A 19,077-nucleotide genomic window follows, 5' to 3' on the forward strand; every position below is an offset into this window, starting at 1 on the left:
ATCTACAGTGCTGCTACATTACTTAAGCTCTCATAGGAAACTTGTCAATAAAAATGATTTTATTTGTTTTAGATCCCATAAAGCTTCATTTTGTAGGAAACTTAATATTAAAATCCAGCAGGAAATGGAGTTAAGACTATGTTTTGTTAGGTTTTATATAAATTGTTTCTTAGGAAGGCACTCAAATGCCCTCAGCTTCCTGCAGCAATTGCAGTGTATATGTTAAAATCTGTTTGTTTATCTGACTGTATTTCCAGCAATAGTACAGAAATGTCTGGTAAAGTGAAGAGTAGGATCAGAGCCCAGTTCTGTGAAATAAACAGTGTGGTCATATTTATGCAAGAACACATGTACATACACCCTTCAGGGTAACAAGCATTCCATTATCTTGCATCCTTTGATCCAGACTTGTAAAAATGTGAATATACTGTTCATTGGATGAGAACTGATGTTCAATGCTTGTTACATCACAAAAAACATGTACATCTGATTTGATGCCCATGGTTCTCTCGGGGGAACATTTACATTGTCTCAGATCTGAACTGTTTCAGTCTTATATTCTTGATATGTACTCAAACAGTATGAGGTTGGCAATGTTAAGTATCATGGATAGATGTCTTCTGTAGCTCTTTTGTTTTCACGAAGTATTTTTCTCTTATATGACAGAATAGAACATATGCATGTTAAATTAACAGAATCCTGAGTGCATTTGGCCATATTCATTTATATATCAATGTGTCATACTGAATGGACAAATATGCATAGTTTTTCTTTACCTAAAACTGAATAGAATGAGATTAAGACAAAATAACTGAGTAACTGGAAAGCATAGCAATAGGTGGCAGCAGCAGCTGTCAACAGATTGTCTTCTTTGCAGCAGTCAGAATGCATTGCCCTTTCCAGTGATCCATTCCAAGCATTAAAATATCACTATACTATCTGTACTTACCACACACATCTATGATAAAATGACTATAAATCCTTGGGGAGGTTTAGCTGATCTCAAGTTCATGAAATTTGAAGTTCCCCAGTTTCTTGATTGTCCTTTAATTCAATTATCTTTTATTGCTGCCATGTAATTGAAACAACCAAAATGAATTTGGAATTTTTCACCACTCTGCTACACTTTGTATTATTCTAACCACTATGTGGTCCTGTAATGTCTTAAGGCTCCTATTTATTTATAACCATTTGCAAAAGGTAATTCCCTGCAATTGAAAATTTTGATGACTGTATGAAAAGTATAGTTCATTATAATGTTAGTGCACTAATGTGATATTAGGTTCGTTTCCAATAGTCCCCCAGCTAGCATCAAAATACCAATACTGACAATGTAACTTCTGTTGTAAGTTGTGGAATGTATTTTTTCTGCTTAACTTGTTGTTATTCAGAGGTAAAGTTTGGGGGAGGAATGGACCCACTTCAGGAAAGTTCTTGTCAAGAACATAAACCAGTCCAGCTTTGCACCATGTTGAAAGTTGTATTGTCTTCACTGGTGTTCTGGTTTCTTTAAAAGGAACTTTGACAACTAAGAATCAACTTACAAGTAGGCATGTACTTACAGAAAAACATACATCTTTACAAAGGAGTTCTGAACAATTTTTTTCTTTTTTTTTTGTTCATTTATCCTTAATATTTTAAAGATTGAGAAAGCAAGTTATATTTGATAAGAAAGTCAAGTGAAATACAAACTATGTAAGTGTTAGGATCCTTTTATCAAGTTAAGAAGCAATTTAATCATCTACAATGATACTGATTTTGAGAAGTGAAGAAAGTCGGTACAACATACATGACATCTTATTAAGTGGTGGACTGAATTTCTACCTCTGTTTTAATGGTGATTGCATCTCACAGATATAGCAAGGGGTGATTTCCACACTTAACGCCCAGCTTCTCTGTCACACTCACTTCATTGCCAACTTAATGCTCTCAAACCTTAGTATATAAATAAACAAGAATTTGGAAAAGACTTATCTAGCATGCTCATCAAAATCACATGTTGTAATGCGGTGGTGTGATCTGTAATTGTAGAGAGCTAGTTCCTCTTTATCTGATATCCAAAATACAGACACATAAAACGTATCAAGTAGCTTGCCTTTCTGCAAAGATGTTTTGTAAGAATTTGCCCACTTTCCAGTTAACACATTTAGTTGAGGAACATGTCATATTTTGACTCTAAAGAAATCATAAGTATTAAATGCTCTTTGCTTGAGCTTTTGTTTGAGCATCTGTTAATAAAATTTTTATTTACTTTATTATTATAATACAGTAATTATCACTCAAAATTCAAAGGATTTAACTGGCGGGAAACCCTTTATCAGAAATTCGAATTGGGTTTATTTTGCACATATATACGTATAAAGATATGTGGGCAGAATACAATGAAGATACCCTTGTTGTCAAAATGTGATACATGTCTATGACATAATCCATGTATTACAAAGCTTTCTGCATATCACAGCATAAGAAAAACATAGTTTTGAGGCATTTTGTTCATATCCGTTCCCTTCTTATTTTATATTTATGCAAATGTTGTTGATTTTAGCAAAAGAGATGATAAGCAAGGAGATATCAGATTGTACTACAGGATGTCCTGCTGTGACATACTATCTTCTGAGCCACCAGCATGATATTTGTGGCCATAGCAGGTGTTAATCTAAAAAGTTTGATTGGAAATTTGACTCTTAATCGGTGAGGTCCCATACAGATCAGAAGAGTATCCCAGTCATCTGGACATGGTATCAGTGTCCAGTGATTATTGTGGTCCTGCTGGTTAGCATGGGCAGTCTGTGGTCAGTCATTGAACACTGCTTGTTCACAAAATACAAAAAAGGTATCAGGGTACTGTGTGTCCATGTGGTATGTTTATCCACAGTGGACAATAACATTTACTTGCAGAACATACTGAATTTGAAATTGTATCACTAGTTTCTAAACAAGGTTCATTCTTCGGTGGGTTTTAAGTATTCTGACCAGGTCTGTGGAGGGGACAGTGATTGACAGACTGACAGAATAGTTTGGGGCTGGAGAAGCATTTTTTCACTCTGCTTGAGTGAGTCAAATCAAATCACAGTTAGTCTTTAAAATGCAGCTTGGTGAAACTGAGCACTGTTAAATGAAGCAGAGAATTACAGGATAGAATGCAGGTTGTGAAAGGGTATTTGACTTCAGGGTAGGCTAGCAATTTTCGAAATTATTTTTAAATTATACCATTCTGTTCTTTTAAAAGGTTACACTGACTTGAATAAGTGTAACATTTTGTGGGTGTATCTCTAAATTCCCCTGCAGATAGGTCTTTGGTCATGCATTGTGATGTTTTATGTGTTGTCACATTCTTGCCAGTCAGACGTATGATGGAGTGATTTTTTTGCTACTGTTACTAAACGAAACATAATGAAGTACATTGTAGTCACACTTAAGTTGATTTATGTTGCTAGCATATTTTGAATATTTTCTACTAGCCATAATCATTTTGTAAGTTTTTCATAAGGTCAGTTGTAATGGACTGTCTGGAATGATAAAATATGATTTAAAGGTATCCCATCCGGGATTTTCCTGCCAAGTCAAATTTTCATGAAAAAAGGCAATTTTTTCCTACTCACAAATCATTGCTTTGCCAATACCTTTTCTTGAATTCAATATTTATACCGTTTCTAATAAAATAATACACTTTTTATGATTGGCCGGTCACTAGACTGTATGTCTTCCTGTACATTTCAGAAGGAAATATTGACATCAGGTACTTAATTTGAGGGGTTTGATATTTTTTAAGGTCTGAATTCAGAAAGATAATTAGCTTTGCAGGCTATGTAGGTAGAGAAAATGTGACTTTGGGTAATTTTCAAACCTTTTTTTTAAGTTGTTGTTTGATGCAGTTTATTATATATATGTATCCAAAGATGATACATGTTTTGTGGAAACATCAGTGAGATACATTTCTTCTATTTCTTGTGGGGTATGTTACAATCTCTGATATTTTTCAGTTGTTTAATGATATACATATATTCCAGAAAACATTTGAAATGCCATTTATAGAAGGACACAGTAACAATCTCAGATAAAAACAATGAGCATGAAATTAAACAAATATTTCACCAAGCAACTCATTAATAATGACCTGGCTCTGAAACGTGTTACCGCTTTACAAATTTGTCTCAAAAGAGTATTGACTTCAAAGGATATATTTATAGAATTTGTCAAGAATTTGGAACCTGAGTAGCATTCCTCCACCTTCTCCTCATACCCCATATATGATAACAATAATTAGTCCCCTCATTTGTCATATGTCACTGGATGGGCTCCCACTTGCCTAAGTGTTGTTGGAGGATCACTTGTAATGGAGCTGGAATGGTATAAAGGAGGAGTTGTCTGTAACAGTGAGGGCATCCAAAGCTAGCACTTTGTCTCACTTGCTATCAAGGGGTTGTCTGATGAAAACAGTTTTTTGTCCTCGGCATAACCAGAGCAGAATGTTAAGGGGGAAATTGAAAGATTGTCTTTCTGCAGGTCGTCCTTGAAGGGCCTGGGAATCTTCAAATTATGTCTAATGACAGGCAGAAGTAGATAGAATTTCATCTGAAGTGATGTTATTGATCACCTTCCAGTTTAATACTTTCTCACATCCCGTTGTGATCTAAATGAGATACAGAAATGAAGAAAAAAGGTGTTTTGAAATTTTAATTGATAATAAATCTGTTACAGACAAATTTTTGTCACACATTGATTGACAACTATTTTTTAATACTTTTTTACACTTTTTTTTTATCTTATTTCTTGGTTCCAAAGATTCTTACAAGAAAGTATCTCAGAATGCTTTATTAACCTATCACTGTCCTTATTGTGTTCTTGTTATCAGAATGCTTAAACAGGGAAAGTGATAGACAAATGGCATTGTTACTTAGGAAACTGCAGCAGCACACAGAAGTATTTTATAAGAATGCTGTGGTTTCATCTTATGGTGAGGGTTTTTCTTCTATGCCACCCTTACACTTAGCATGGGAGTTCATGTTACATCAACACCAACGTTTTTTGCATGTTTCAAATAGTAGGAGTTGGGCATGTTGCCAGCTTTAATGTTCAACTTTGAAAGCCATGTTCATTAGGTATGAAACAGCGAATAACCCCCACTTATTAAACAATACCCCACAACCTATTATCTAAATGACCTTAAAGGAAAAACAATTTTTTCAGACTGATGTTTTTTAATGGGTGGGCATGAATGCATGTCTGCTGTAGGCATCGTGTTTCATCTTACCTCACACAACATAATGTCCTTGTATTGACAGATGCCTTCACATACTATAGTGATTATAGATGCTGTCATCCAATGTAAACCCTGTATATTCTTCTTTAATGCCTGCATTTAGTGCTGGGTCCCCATGACAGTTGATTTTGTTATTCGTTTAGTTCATTTTTGTCAGGGCACATAAAATGTGCTTGACCAAATTGTATTTCATTATTTGATTTTTATGTAGAAATCCAATATGTGCTAAATTCCTGTTTTTTATTGATAAGAATCATGTTTGGGAGAAGAGACTCCCATCACCCTTGACCCCATCAGTTCTTTTAATTGGAAATAAATGGACTTGCCCACCTGCGATAAAAACTGATGTCAGCTCCCCATGTGGCTCAGTGCATGGAGAAAAACTTGATGTAAGTCTGACAACTAGATTATGCACAGCGAAAAGATTAACTGATTGAGTGACAGGGCTAGTTTCTTTTTATACAAGAATGTGGGTATAAGACTCCCTGTGCATTCCATTAGAGGCTCAGATGTATCACAGAACCTGACTTGTGACTTCCTGGCAAGGAGCGACACCAAGGTAGCTCCTCCTCCTTCTTATGAAGCACCTCATGACAGCATCAGCTTACAAACACTTAACAAGCCTCACAAGACAGTCTCAGCTATAAGCCAGGAGGAAAATATCTGAATTTTCTCATTTTTTTTCCTCACAAGGATTTTATACCTACAGAAGTAGAGGCAGAAACGGAGTGTTGTTGACTCTAGGACGGGGTGAATACCTGTCTGCAATTTGTAAACCCAGACTGCTTGTTAAATCAGAGACAGAAAAATGAGAAAAGCAAATGTTACACTGTGCATTGGGATTTTCATTTCCTTAATTATATTGGTAAGTGAGATTTTTTAAACAGAATTCTATACTGCAATTTTAGTTTATAGAACTTTTTGAAAATTTGAATGAAGAAATTGAAAAGTACCTAAGGAACTGTAGCACAACAAGAATAACTAGGTCTATATTAGGTTCAAAGAGCATACTATATATTTAATTATGTTCTTACCCTCTTATATTGTGGACTATTATTTTTGCATAAATATCTGTTTATGATCCATTTGTTTTGCACTTGAATAGATGGAAGGCATTCATCAGCTCAAGGTACTGCATTTTTCAACCACCTTGTCCTATCCTTATGATAGCATTGCAGTCATAGATTATCACTGTGTAAACCTCCTTTTGATTTCAAGAGGGTTTTATTAAAGGAAAGCACACCTTATTCTTTGTGTACTTTTTCATATCATAATACATGTTCAGTTCATGTTGAATGCAAACACCAGAAGACATAGTAGCTTGGAGAATTGACAGGATGTGAATAGAAAAAAACACTGATAAGGAAAGAAATAAGTTGTACTATGGGACTGATTAATGCAAAGAATCAAAGAGCAATAAACTAGTGTCAGAAATGTGTTACGTTACTTATGTACTGGATTGGCCAAATAACTTCTGTGTATGGCTCTTGAGAGCAATTATAGTGTCTTCTCTTCAAAGACATTTAATTGTTTAGAATGATAGTCAAATTAAAACCATAAAATGTTTAGAATTGAGCTTACATATCATTTTAGGAAAATTTATTCATGTCAGATAGTCAGCACATTCTCATTCTGTATCAAGTAGCTAACAGGCATGTTTGTGGTGTTAAAGAGACTAATAAAGAATAAGTGGTTACATGGGATGAAGACAGCAGCCAGGAAAAACTGCCTTTAAATGTGGGTATAAATGTTCATCCAGTTTATAAAGGCACCTGATTTGCCTACTCAACCCACCATTGCTATGTGATCAGTGGTGTTTCACATAGTTTTCATCAAGGGAGTTCATGCAGGCCTTGTGGTATGTGAAAAAAATTGAGACAAATCTGTTGTTTTGGTAGCAGAAGGCATTTCCTACCTTATAAATATACAACCCCATGCAGTTGCATAGACTTTTAATTTGTGACGATATTGCCTTATTTTAAAAGAATCTTTCCAGTAAAGTTCTATCTAAAAATTTGTACATATTTTTCAAGTAACATTTTAGTACTTGTAGTTGCGGTAAAAGAAAATTAACATTTTTTGTTAACAAACTCTATTAAGTTTTCCACCCAAAAGAAATGTCCCACGTTTTATGGGTAGATGGGAATAAAAAGTGCCTTTGAGCTCCATTATGGTGAATTGGTCCAGTGGACATGGAGTGTTGACCAGGGGCAGCACACCAGGAAATGGGCTTGCTAATTTGTAACTAAACCATAGTGTGAAAAGCAACAAAAGTCAGGAGTTCTCATGGCGAGTGATGTAAATAAATAATGGCTAGTGTAATAGATCTTGTGTTTGTTGTCATTCACAGCAAGGTCCATGTTTCCAAACATTTTCCTGACATCACCTGGTGTGTTGTCCAGAACTTTTTACTATCTGTGTGTTCAAATGGAGAGTCGAATAAATGCGTACCCATTTTCAGTAGGTGGTGGATTTGTGGCAAAAGCCAGTAATTGTTCGAGTTCCGTTGGTCTTACATGTTGCATATATTACAGTGTCAGGTTTTCTGCTGCTTTGATTTTGTGTGCCCATGTCAGGTGTAATCTCCCTAGGTTATCAGAATGTGTGCACCATGTGACGCCTGGGATATGTAATGGGAAGAAAACATGGTGTTTTATTAAATACATGTAAGGTAACACATTTGGCAGTGTGCCTTTACTATTTGTGGTGTATAAAAAGTGTGATGCCTTTCATTGCCAGTAAGTTAAACTGATAGAAACAAATCATTGATTGTCAAGTCCATAAGTTCATGTTTACAGCATCTGGCACTATGCCTCTGTACTAAAAAACAATACTTTGAAACCCTGGAGTTGCTGCAACAGTCTTTTGTATAAGATTATAAGAAGGTACTATACATGCTTGTGATTTTATTCAGAAGTTCATACCTAAATGCTGAACAGTTTTATGGTTGTCTTGAAATTAGGTCTGTTGATATGGTGCAAGAAAATTTGAAATGTCAATTCAATTTTTAAATTTTTGTTTAGCAGATGTGAACCAATAAGGCTGTCTTGTTTGATTAAAGTATGGTATGTCTAGTGCAGTAATGAGCTGAATGACCATTATCAGTGAAAAATTTATGATCACACTTGTCAATTGTCCAAATTGACCATTCCATGTGCTGAAGACATTACAGTAAGTTAATTGAATTATAGAACAATAATTGCCAAAAGGAAATATTTGATGTATGAATCAACTATGAAGTGGTGACTTGGGTAAAAATATGTTTCTGACCAAAGCAGGACATTATGAATGTGAAAATCTGATGTTTTAATGTTGGAATCAACACATTCCTTGCTCAGGAAATGTATGAAAAACTGTTCCCTAGGGAGGCATTCCCATAGATTTTAGATCGATCTATCCCCGTGGGGAGTCTCACTAGATTACTATCAGATAATCCGGCTTAAATGTCCGTCCCGCCTACTACAAGCTGTAAGGGGGTAATTAACTTTCATGCCCGCTCGGCTGACAGCTATTTAGCGTGAACCCCCAGGGAGTTAGGTCGATCTAGTTGGATCAATCTAATCTCTGGGAATGGGGTCTAAGTCTTCAACTTGCTAATTTTCAGTCCACCTGTCCAGGTAGTTGCACAGTAATCAATCACACGCAGGGATGGAGAGATTCCTTGAATATGTGTAATTGCTTCTTTCATCTTCTGTAATGGATGTGTAAAGTAAATGTCAGGGATTCTGTATAGATGTTTGAAATGTGTGAACCAGCTCATCTTTTTATTGCATTAATATTATGGTGACATTTAAGTTCATTACACCATAACCTAGACTTCCCAGTTCGTTATTATGCACTGCCTGGTATGACAGCCACATACATTTCATTGAAAAATTGAAAAATCTGACTTTTATTCTATGTTGTTCCCCACAATAATTTTGTCTAATTCTTTAATTAACTTCATTATAAACAGAAAAAAATCAAAATTAGTCAAAGTATGTGGACTTGTCACACAGAACAGACACCAATTCATATACAAAATAACTTGTATCTTGAAGAAAGGTTTCAAATCACCTTCCCATTCACTTCTTGATATCTATTCTCTGATATAAAAGTGACACATCAAGTCAATCTTTTTACCTCAGCTAACCTTGGATTACTTTAAATCTTTTTGAACTCTTAACAATGATTTTTAATTTGTAAATATTTTGATAGTTATCTTCCTGAAAAGACCGAAATGCCAGGTATGTTGATTTCACACTAAATGTGTAAGTGACACCACTCTCTTTTTTTTATCAACATTGTGTTCAGAAGACACACCAGCACCGGCTGTAAGGGAATATCCTCACTGGTGAGATCTGATACATAATTACATCCAAGCTTATCCAGTCCATGCAGGTGCTCATTGACTGTTTCTCCAGCCCTTTGTCCATTATTTTGGCCAATGAATTATTCTGCTAAGGATGGAATGCCCTGCACTTGGATTGATGTCATTGAACTCATACTAGATAATCTTTGCTTATGTGGCTGAGTCTGTCACTCTGTCCATCTCTCTGTCTGTCATAGTCTGACCATCTGTTTGTTGGTCGGTTGTTCAGCCAGTCTTTTATTCAGTATAAAAAAATGATGTTCAGCTGCAGTGTGTAAGGTTATCCACATGCTTCATTTATCATATGGTAAACAGAAAGTAGAAACTAATAGTAACTAATAGATTTCAATTTTAAGTCATGGTCAAAAGTTCAGTTTCACAATGAAGTTAAGCTGGACATGTTGGATACACCTTCCACATGTCACCTAATTTCCTTCTTCTGTCAGTAAGAACTTACTTATGAGTTTGCTTACTTATGAAGTATATGCTATGTTTAGAATTTGAACCTGTCTGTTTTTGAAGTAATTATCACTGTCATATTTCTTTTAACCAAGAGATTATAAGAAAATAAACAGTATTTTAAATAAACATTTTAGAAAAAATTAATAAGAGCGCATTCTCAACGAATTAAGCCAGGCTTTACAAAGCCGGTGACCTAAAAATGGCGGACGTACATGAAAGAAAAACCGCCTAATCTTTTAATAGTCTCTCCGCCTCCCCACACGTCGTCCCTGCAGGGTACAGTAATTAAATCGCGTCTCTGTTCGCCATGCGGAAGCTACCTGAGAAATATTAAGTGCGCATGCTCATCAGTTAAACTCGTGGTGAAGAAAGCATGGCGGCTGAAGGCGATCGAAGGAAAAAAGCTCTTCTGTTCTATTATCTTTGAAAACAGAGACGAAAAAGGAATAATTTGGCCCGTAGAGCAGCAATGAATCGACTATCTACGGAGATAATATCACCAGAGATATTCACGGAAATATTAATGTTCGGAGCCGAGATTTAATTACTGTACCCCGCAGGGACAACGTGTGGGGAGGCGTGTGAGAGGCGGAGAGACTATTAAAAGATTAGGCGGTTTTTCTTTCATGTACGTTCGCCATTTTTAGGTCACCGGCTTTGTAAAGCCTGGCTTAATTCGTTGAGAATGCGCTCTAAGGATCCTAGGTCTATTAAACCAGAATCTTTTATCTTAGCCTCAAAGACTAGACAGTACCAAGTTCTCATTAATACAGAACTTGATATGAAGGTATTGGCACCAAAACGGTCCTGTTTATCATATCAGTTCACCCTATCACCTTGTTCCTCAGGATTGCTCTCTGACAGTAATCTGTTGCCATGCAGCCCATGTCTGTGTGGTCACTTTATCCACAATGAACCCTGTGACCACATGTCAAGTACAAATACACTAGGGGGTTAACAAGCATACTTCTAATATAACGGTTTAATCAAAAACAAATGGAGACATCAAAGACAAATGCTTTCAAAAGAATGCTTCCTCAAATTCTATTAATTTGGTTTGGAAATAGTGATATCTTCCTATCCCGAGTCTGTATTGCATTGTGTCATTGTTTTTTAAGGCTGTTAAATGGAAACAATGCTTGTGGGTGTTTATACTTGTTATTTTTCTAAACCTTATTGAATAGAAGAGTATGATTGTGGGCAGCTGAGAGACTGGGTACTTATACCAGAACTTGTTTGTATATATGTAAAACAGCTTTAGTGATAGCATGCTTCTGATACCAAATTCTATGTTTTCTTTAATTGAATGTGTGAGAAAGATAAAAAATGTAAGGCATTTTCAGATATGATTAATTCTGAATATTTACAGAATGCTTTTTCTCGATCAATAGTATCACATTTAATGTATTTTGATACTTTTTTCTCTCCCTGTGATCATGCGACTAGTGGATAGTAATGGCTTTGATTAACCACTTTTATGCCTGAAGATTTTTTATGCACTCAAAAAGTCATCATAGTTATACTCTATAATGAGTCTGAAGCGAAAAAAGCACTGGTGTTGAAAAGTATCCCAATAAAAAGGCCATTAACATTTTATCCCTGCCCTCTTTGCCCTACTGAATTAAGGCTCTGTAATTACAAAAGTATGGTAGATATCCTAGTAGTAGTTAGTTTGGATTCTATGAAGGCATATGGACATGAAGTCTTTGAAGCGCTCTGTTACTGTTTCTACTCCAACAGTTTATTGAGGTAAACAACATTAAAATAGCACCATAAAATGCATCATATTGTCTGTAGGTAATAATCATGTGTTGCTGTCAGACTGTAGTATCCTGTCCCCTGCCTGTCCCATATGCAATGTGACAAGGCTATGCACTCTATCATCAGCTGAAACAACCAACGCTGCAGGAAGGCCCCACCACTTTTAAAATGTTCCACCAAGCACGAAATTTGAAGGACAAGAGAAGGGTCTATTAAGCATCAATTAGGTACAGGAGTCTTTCAAACATCTGCCAAAAAAACTGACTGTTGTTTTTTTTCCACATTTTTTTGGTACATATAACTAAATTAGCATGTCTGTGAGTGACCATTCTGTAGAAGAGCGTGGCATAATTGATGGTGACGACTGGGTCTGCTGGAGTACTTACACTGACATTAGTTCTGTTATTGTTGAATGGGAGGGCACAACCTGTGGTGATATCCAGGGTGCAACCCTGCTCGAAATTATAAAAAAGATAATGCTTCAAAAAAAAAAAAAAAAAAAAAAGAAAGGTTAAGCTATGGGGTATGTTCTTCTAAGTCTATGGAACATTTTATTTCCTTATATGCTGAAGATTTGGCATATCATTTTATCACTGTACCAGTCTGTTTTGTATGTCACAGGAGACCAAGTAATGGGGGTCAGAACAATGAACTGTCTTGATTACTGTCACAGGGACAGTGCCTGGGTGGTTCTTTAAATAGTGACCAACCCTGTGATAGACCTTACACTTCAGCACAGGGCCGCAATACAGAAATGTGTACACAGCTAGTGAATAGCCAGAGAAATATCTGTGAATACCCAGTGAAAAGAATTCTCTCTGTGACCCTGGTAGAGGGTTTCATTTTTTCATTTTTGTCTGGGGACAGAAAGTGCAACCCCATTATCTAATATGAGAATCCATCTAAATTGTTCAACCCCGGGATATCCTGATACTTAGGCTCTGTTCTCACAACTTTTAGATCGATCTATCACCGCGGGGAGTCTCACTAGATTACTGTCAGATAATCCCCCTTAAGTGTCCGTCCCCGCCTACTACAAGCTTTAAGGGGTAATTAACTTTCGTGTCCGCCCGGCTGACAGCTATTTAGCGTGAACCCCCAGGGAGTTAGGTCGATCCAATGTAGGTCGATCTAATCTATGAGAATGGGGTGTTAAAGATATCCCAGGATTCCTTACACATGATTCAGTTGTACATGTTTACTGTACATCTTTACTTTTTTTCAGTGCTCTTGATTCAGATTCAAAGTTGGAACTTTTGTACTTCAGGAAAGTTCTTAAAAAGTGACAAAGAGAGTAACAAAATTCATGGTATTTTTTCCCCAAAGAAGCATTGTAAACATGTGTAATGTGGTGTGGGTTGATAGATAAACTACACTTAGCAGCTCCAGCTGCCAGCAGGTGCACAGCACATCTATACTGTTTAGTTATCAAACTTTAAGTGTTTTTGCATATGCATTTAATATATTTTTCCGCCCTTTTAGTGTGTGATGAGAGCTAATATCGGTGAGCTTTAGGGCAGGCTGGTAACAAATTGAAACTAAACTTTGGCAGTTTTATGACTTTTGTCGCTGATTGTATGTTAATGAAATGGGACATGAGGAAACAGACAGTAAAATCAGATGAACTTTAGAATTGTGGCATTTTTATGAGAAAATTATATTTCTATTAAAGTTACTGGCTCAGATGGTATTGCAACTTTCCACTGTTCTGTTTCTCTTGACAAGTAAACAATATCCTAGGAATTGCCTAATAAAATATTTGATTTGGTTCAAAATATTTTAATGCAATTCTGATTCAAAGACAATCAGGAGAATTAATATGCATATTATATATATATAATATATTTTTTAAGTCAATTTTATTGTCACACATTATTTGCTGATTCAGATTAAAAATCATTCTGGTCAGAAAGAAACAATTTAGTAGAGCAGCTTGAATACTGTGAGGAAGAGCCAGCATATTGAATCAATCAGACCATTTAATTGGTTTAGCCTGGCTGTGGGAGGGCAGACCGTCTGATTACAGACAGTGGCTGAAAGGTAATTGGCCATGTAATGTGTAAGTCCAGTATTGCACAAGCCACTGACGGTCCATTCCAACCTCAGTGCTTGCATGCCAACATTACACCCCAATATATAGCTTTTGATCACTGAGTGGATGTTAAATCAAGCTGGACTTCCATTTACGTGAAAAGAATAAAATCTTGAACTGTAACGAGATTTGCAAGAATTCAGTGGTAGACTAAATTCTGTTGATACACAGGAAAGAATATGTCCTCGAGTACCTGAATGATATCTTTGAAGCTTATAATGATAATAAACATTACCCCATTAATTTTGCTTCAAATACAGTATATAACTTAATACTGCTCAAAAAAGACCCCACTGGGTAACAGACTATATTGTGTGTTAGACATCACTGTGAATGGTATCACTGTGAATGGTGATTTGTGTTCAAGAGTAGCGGTAGCATTTGATCCAAGTTATAAATACTTTAATGATGACATTTTCCCTCCTGTCTAGACACATGTCACATCATTCATCACTTTTGTAAATTATTACTACTTATGTTACAATTTGAGGAATATAACATGACTTTGCTTTGAAATTTGACAGGGGTATTTGTACTTTTTAAATCATATCCATGTCTTTGTAGATAGATAGCTTTTTTCATTGACTTTTAACCCAAATTACATATATAAAATGTATAATTAATGTAGCAAAGACTAAGATCAAACTGACAGAAATGAAAAATGTCTTTTCTGTGCCATATCGCATTTCAAGAGATGTAAGATAAGATTGTAGCCAGTTGAAATGGAATAGCCCTAAAACCAATTGACATTTTTAAGGAGGAGGTACCATTCAGCTCTCCTCAGGTACTTGGTGCACCTTTTTATCACAGAAAACTCCATAGATTATTTCTTCTCCCTATCAATTCAGATAATAGCCTGCTTGATGACATGGTGAATTGCCTTTAGTATCACTTTAATTACTCTCATCTGTAGGTTAAACAGCTACAATGATACACATTGTCAGGGATGAGTTGGCAGGACAAGCTTGCTCTTTGCTGTGAATACCAATGCCTTTTTTTTCTTGCATTTTTCTCAGTAGGGATTTTTTTTACCTATTAAGATGCCTTCTTAAATGACAGAGGAAATCTGGTGTAAGAGATAAACAAATATAAAAAGGATGTTATTTGTGGAAAATATTTTTAACTTATAGGAGAACATATTAGAATTAAGTTTGTGTCATTTGACATAACATATATTACTTCACTGATGAACTGCATCTCTTTGACAACACCTGTGCCTTTAAAAACATCCGTAATTAATGGGCATATAGAGAAAACAATACTATCAAGTCATACTTAATTTTGTGGCTTCGACTGTGAATGGGTGCACATTCTTTAATGGGCAAGCAACATCCCAACCATTTCATAGCACGACAGGATCATTATCTCCCTTGATCTACTACAACCCAGAAGGATGATTTAATTTAGAATGAATTAATCAGTTACTCTGGCAGCTTTGACCACCTAAGCTCTAACATAGTCTTTTTATCTCTGTTTCTAAGTGTGTCTGTCAAACATGAATGGGGAGGAAGGGACAATTGAATGAAGTAGCTTTGAATAAACTGGGTAAACTGTTATGCTGAAAGTAAACTGAGGAGGGAGTTTCTACTTGAGCTGGGATGCGTGATGACAGCCCTGGGGACAGAGGCAGGTGAAAGATCACCTGGGTCAATTAAATAGCAGCTAGAAGCAGCAATTTTGGGAGATAGTCTTTCTGTGCTCAAATTTAAGGCATAGATACTCTGTTCTCAAAATAAAGGCAGTGGAAATGTAGTTATGGTGGCTTATCTTTTATAGATAAGTTTTTAAAGTATGTATGATAATTGGACTTTATGTAATAAAGAAAATGAAATTGCATATACTAATTGCATTTATGTATTCTTGCATTTAAATCTCTTAGTGTTGATAAAATATTATGTTTTTGTTTTTTAGTTTTGTATGCAGCAATACCAAGTTTTCTAAATATTGAAAAACTGAAGACTGTTTGCTCACATAATGAGCTCTCTGCTGAGGCATAGCTGTTTTCCAGTTAAAAAGTTGAAAATGCTTATTTAGGAAAAAAAATCTATAGCAGGTGTAAATGAGGTTATTGGCTGCAAATGACTACAAAGTTTGGCCCTGACCCTGGCTTCCTTTTGTACTTGACCAGTATGAGATCAAGAGTTCCGTGTTCGCTATGATAAAAAAACTAGATGTGGAGAAAAGACAATGATAGAATGGTACAGGGACAGCAAATGTCTTGTTCAGTAGTTGTTAGCCATGCAATGGTTGACTGGGGTATTGGATAATTTCATTGAAAGTTCCCATGGAGTAAGTTTGAAATACCTAGTACAATAGTTTCATTGAGAACACACACTACTGTATGATGCCCTGTATGTGATACAAAATAGCACGTTATGCTGGGAAAAGTGTATGGTGGTTGTAATCTCACTGAAGCTGAATAAAATTTCAATATATTGGAAGTCAGGGAAAATATATTTCTTGTAAAGGTCAAGTCTAGTGTTATTATAAGAGAGAGATTGAAATTGATATTAAAATGTGCAGCAGAAGACACATTTATCAGCTTTCCTATGGGATTGCTGGTGAAACTGTAAAAAGCCTCGAATCTTGCCACCCCTGCCATTTGGAGCATGACTATTATAGAGATAACTACTCTTCATATGAGATTCAGTATTCCACAATAAATACATTGTAAACAACACAGAAATATAATTAATTCTATTCCAAAACCAAAATGGCAGTTAATGCAGTTTGAAATCTGTGCTTGCCAATGGACCATGTGAAGCTTCATAGATGGCTACCCTCCATAATAATATCCTTCAAGATAATTAATTTTAAAAAATCCAAAAAAAAAAAAAAAAAACATAAAAAAACAAAACAATTGACTAACTTTGAATATCAGAATAGATTCATTAACCATTAAATTGGTAACTGTGGGAACATCGGCATTTACCCCAGGAAAATCTATTTATGGCACTTTTCCCACCAAATAAAGAGTTGTTATCCCTTTAATTGATCAACTCAAAAATGTCAGAAATGCTTCCTCAAGAGTCAAAAATTTATATACTTGAAAAAATACCACAAAATAGTATTAAGTGACATTACATTGAATTACTATGGATATTTTTTTAGTTTAAAGTTCAGGAATTTTTTCTTATCCACCCAATATACTTATGTGTGGTACATTGATCTAAACCTGATGATTTAATTGTAAGTAAAATATTAACAGTACATAGCAGTTGATAACATCATTATTTTTGGGTGGTTAGAGTAAGAAAATTTGATGAGAACAAATATGTGGATTAAGTGAAGTTGTCAACACCTCCACTTGAAACAATGGATAACTTGAGAAAATAGAACAGTCTCGTTCAGTGTTTTGGATTTCTTGAGGGCAAATATGTACTGGGTTTTATGTCTCAGTGGGGAATAGCAGTGGAATTTTAAAGGTTAGGTGTAGGTGGATGTGAACCCAAGTCAGTCCCTCACAAAGTGTTATTTTCCAGCATCCCCCAAGCTGCTGATAAAAGTCTACAAATGCTGTTTGTTGAGGTGCACAACTTCTTCTTTGAAATTATTAATTGATGAAAAAAAGGACCTACACTAAGCACTTCAAAAATTAAACCCTCTAAATATAACTGATAGATCTTATTTTTTGCAAGGTTCATTTTTTGACAAATATTGGAAGTGGAAATGAATGCCTCTTTCCCCTACTCCAAAGAAAGAGAAAATACTTCAGTAAATTTCTGCAAAATGAGTCATGGGTTTTGATAAAAGACATTTTCTTATATTAAACTTACAAACACATCATTTATTTTGCTTTAATTAGAAATGATCAAATTTGATTCAAGTGACTTAAGATATGCGGCAGGGTATCATAGGGATTTTGACTATGAGACGGTTGTACTAAGTGTAGATTTCAGCAAGATAAAAGTTATCTGCCTATTCCAACTTCCCCATATTATGCAAGCATGCATCAATGGACGGCGCCAGGATACAGAAAAAGTAAGATAAGAAGAAATGGAACCAACTTTGAAATCAGTGAATTACACAAAGTAATATAAAAATAGATTGAAATGGAATAAAATCCAAGAACTTTTCTTTTGTGGATAATCTGTTTAACCATGGCATTTGCATCACTAGTGACCGTTTAAGTTACCATGTCCATGCAGATCCACCTTTGCCAATGTTGCCGCTGGTTAGTTACTTCTCTGATAGAAGAAAATTTATCATTAAATATCATCTTGGATTGGAGGGTGTATTTCAAAAAGTGTTTCTTTAATTAAATTTTGTTAAAGCTTTTGTTGAATGTTGTTATTTATTTGTCTTGGGTCTCCATTGATTTTGCCACAAAAATTTACAGTTTTCGTTTAAAATTACAAGCATGCCTTTTTAGCTTAAATAAGTACAGTAAATCCAGCACATTTTTAGGATGTGATCATGATTTTATAACCTTTGTTATCCAAAGGATCACTTTGTCTAGTAAATGGAAACTCAGTGATCAAAAGTTTAAGTTTCTTTGTAAAACAAGCTCCTGTAGTGTAAGGATTGGTTTACTAAAAGAAGGTGCTTAGTGTAATGTTTAAAAATACCAGTGTCACTGCTCCTTGAAAGAAATACTTTGATAAATGTTGTATTTTTTTTCTCTATACATCAATATCTCTATTAATTATAAAGTGTCTGACATGTTTAGTTGTTCAAAGGGTAATTGAACACTTGTAACATCTTAAGCATTCTTGAGAGGGTTACATGTAACACTTACAACTGAGACTTACATCATGCTGTTGTTAAATTCTTTTTTTTTTTTTTTGCTTTTTTGTGTACAAAAGGCTTAAAACTAACATTAAGAAATCAAACATTATAAGGTGTATGAGCTTTGTGTATCATATTAAGCTTAAGAATAGACAAAGTTTGGTTTAATTATGTGGTACCTGCTTTACACTAGTAATTGACCATCAGATTAAGCTTCAACAACCTCCTGATATGGATGTTTCATCTTTTGTACAAATGTAAGTGATCTATTCTTGAGAATAAGAATACTGTTTACTGATAAGATGTTGCTTTTCTTTGAATGAAGTTATTTAGTTACCCTCATTAAGCGAATTTGATCCGATGCCTGCAGTAATGATGTAACTAGACCTTGCTCAGAAAAATAGGATATATATTTTCTTA

General features: G+C 35.2%; 1 protein-coding gene across 4 annotated transcripts in view; it reads left to right on the plus strand.

Annotated features, from left to right (window-relative positions):
- The window catches only part of LOC106181983 (thrombospondin type-1 domain-containing protein 4), a 65,128-nt gene that overhangs the window by 17,672 nt on the left and 28,379 nt on the right, over positions 1-19,077 (plus strand). Inside the window, exon 1 of one of the 4 annotated variants that reach the window (XM_013566584.2) lies at positions 5,620-6,128. The exons of the other annotated variants lie outside the window; for them this stretch is intronic. Coding sequence (XP_013422038.2) covers positions 6,072-6,128 — 57 coding nt within the window. The 5' untranslated portion in view covers positions 5,620-6,071. Of the gene's footprint in view, positions 1-5,619; positions 6,129-19,077 lie in introns of those variants that run through there. 4 annotated transcript variants of the gene reach the window in all.

This window comes from Lingula anatina, chromosome 1 (assembly GCF_051362555.1).
Source record: "Lingula anatina isolate TDL-2025a chromosome 1, LinAna3.0, whole genome shotgun sequence".
Lineage (NCBI taxonomy): Eukaryota > Metazoa > Brachiopoda > Lingulata > Lingulida > Lingulidae > Lingula > Lingula anatina.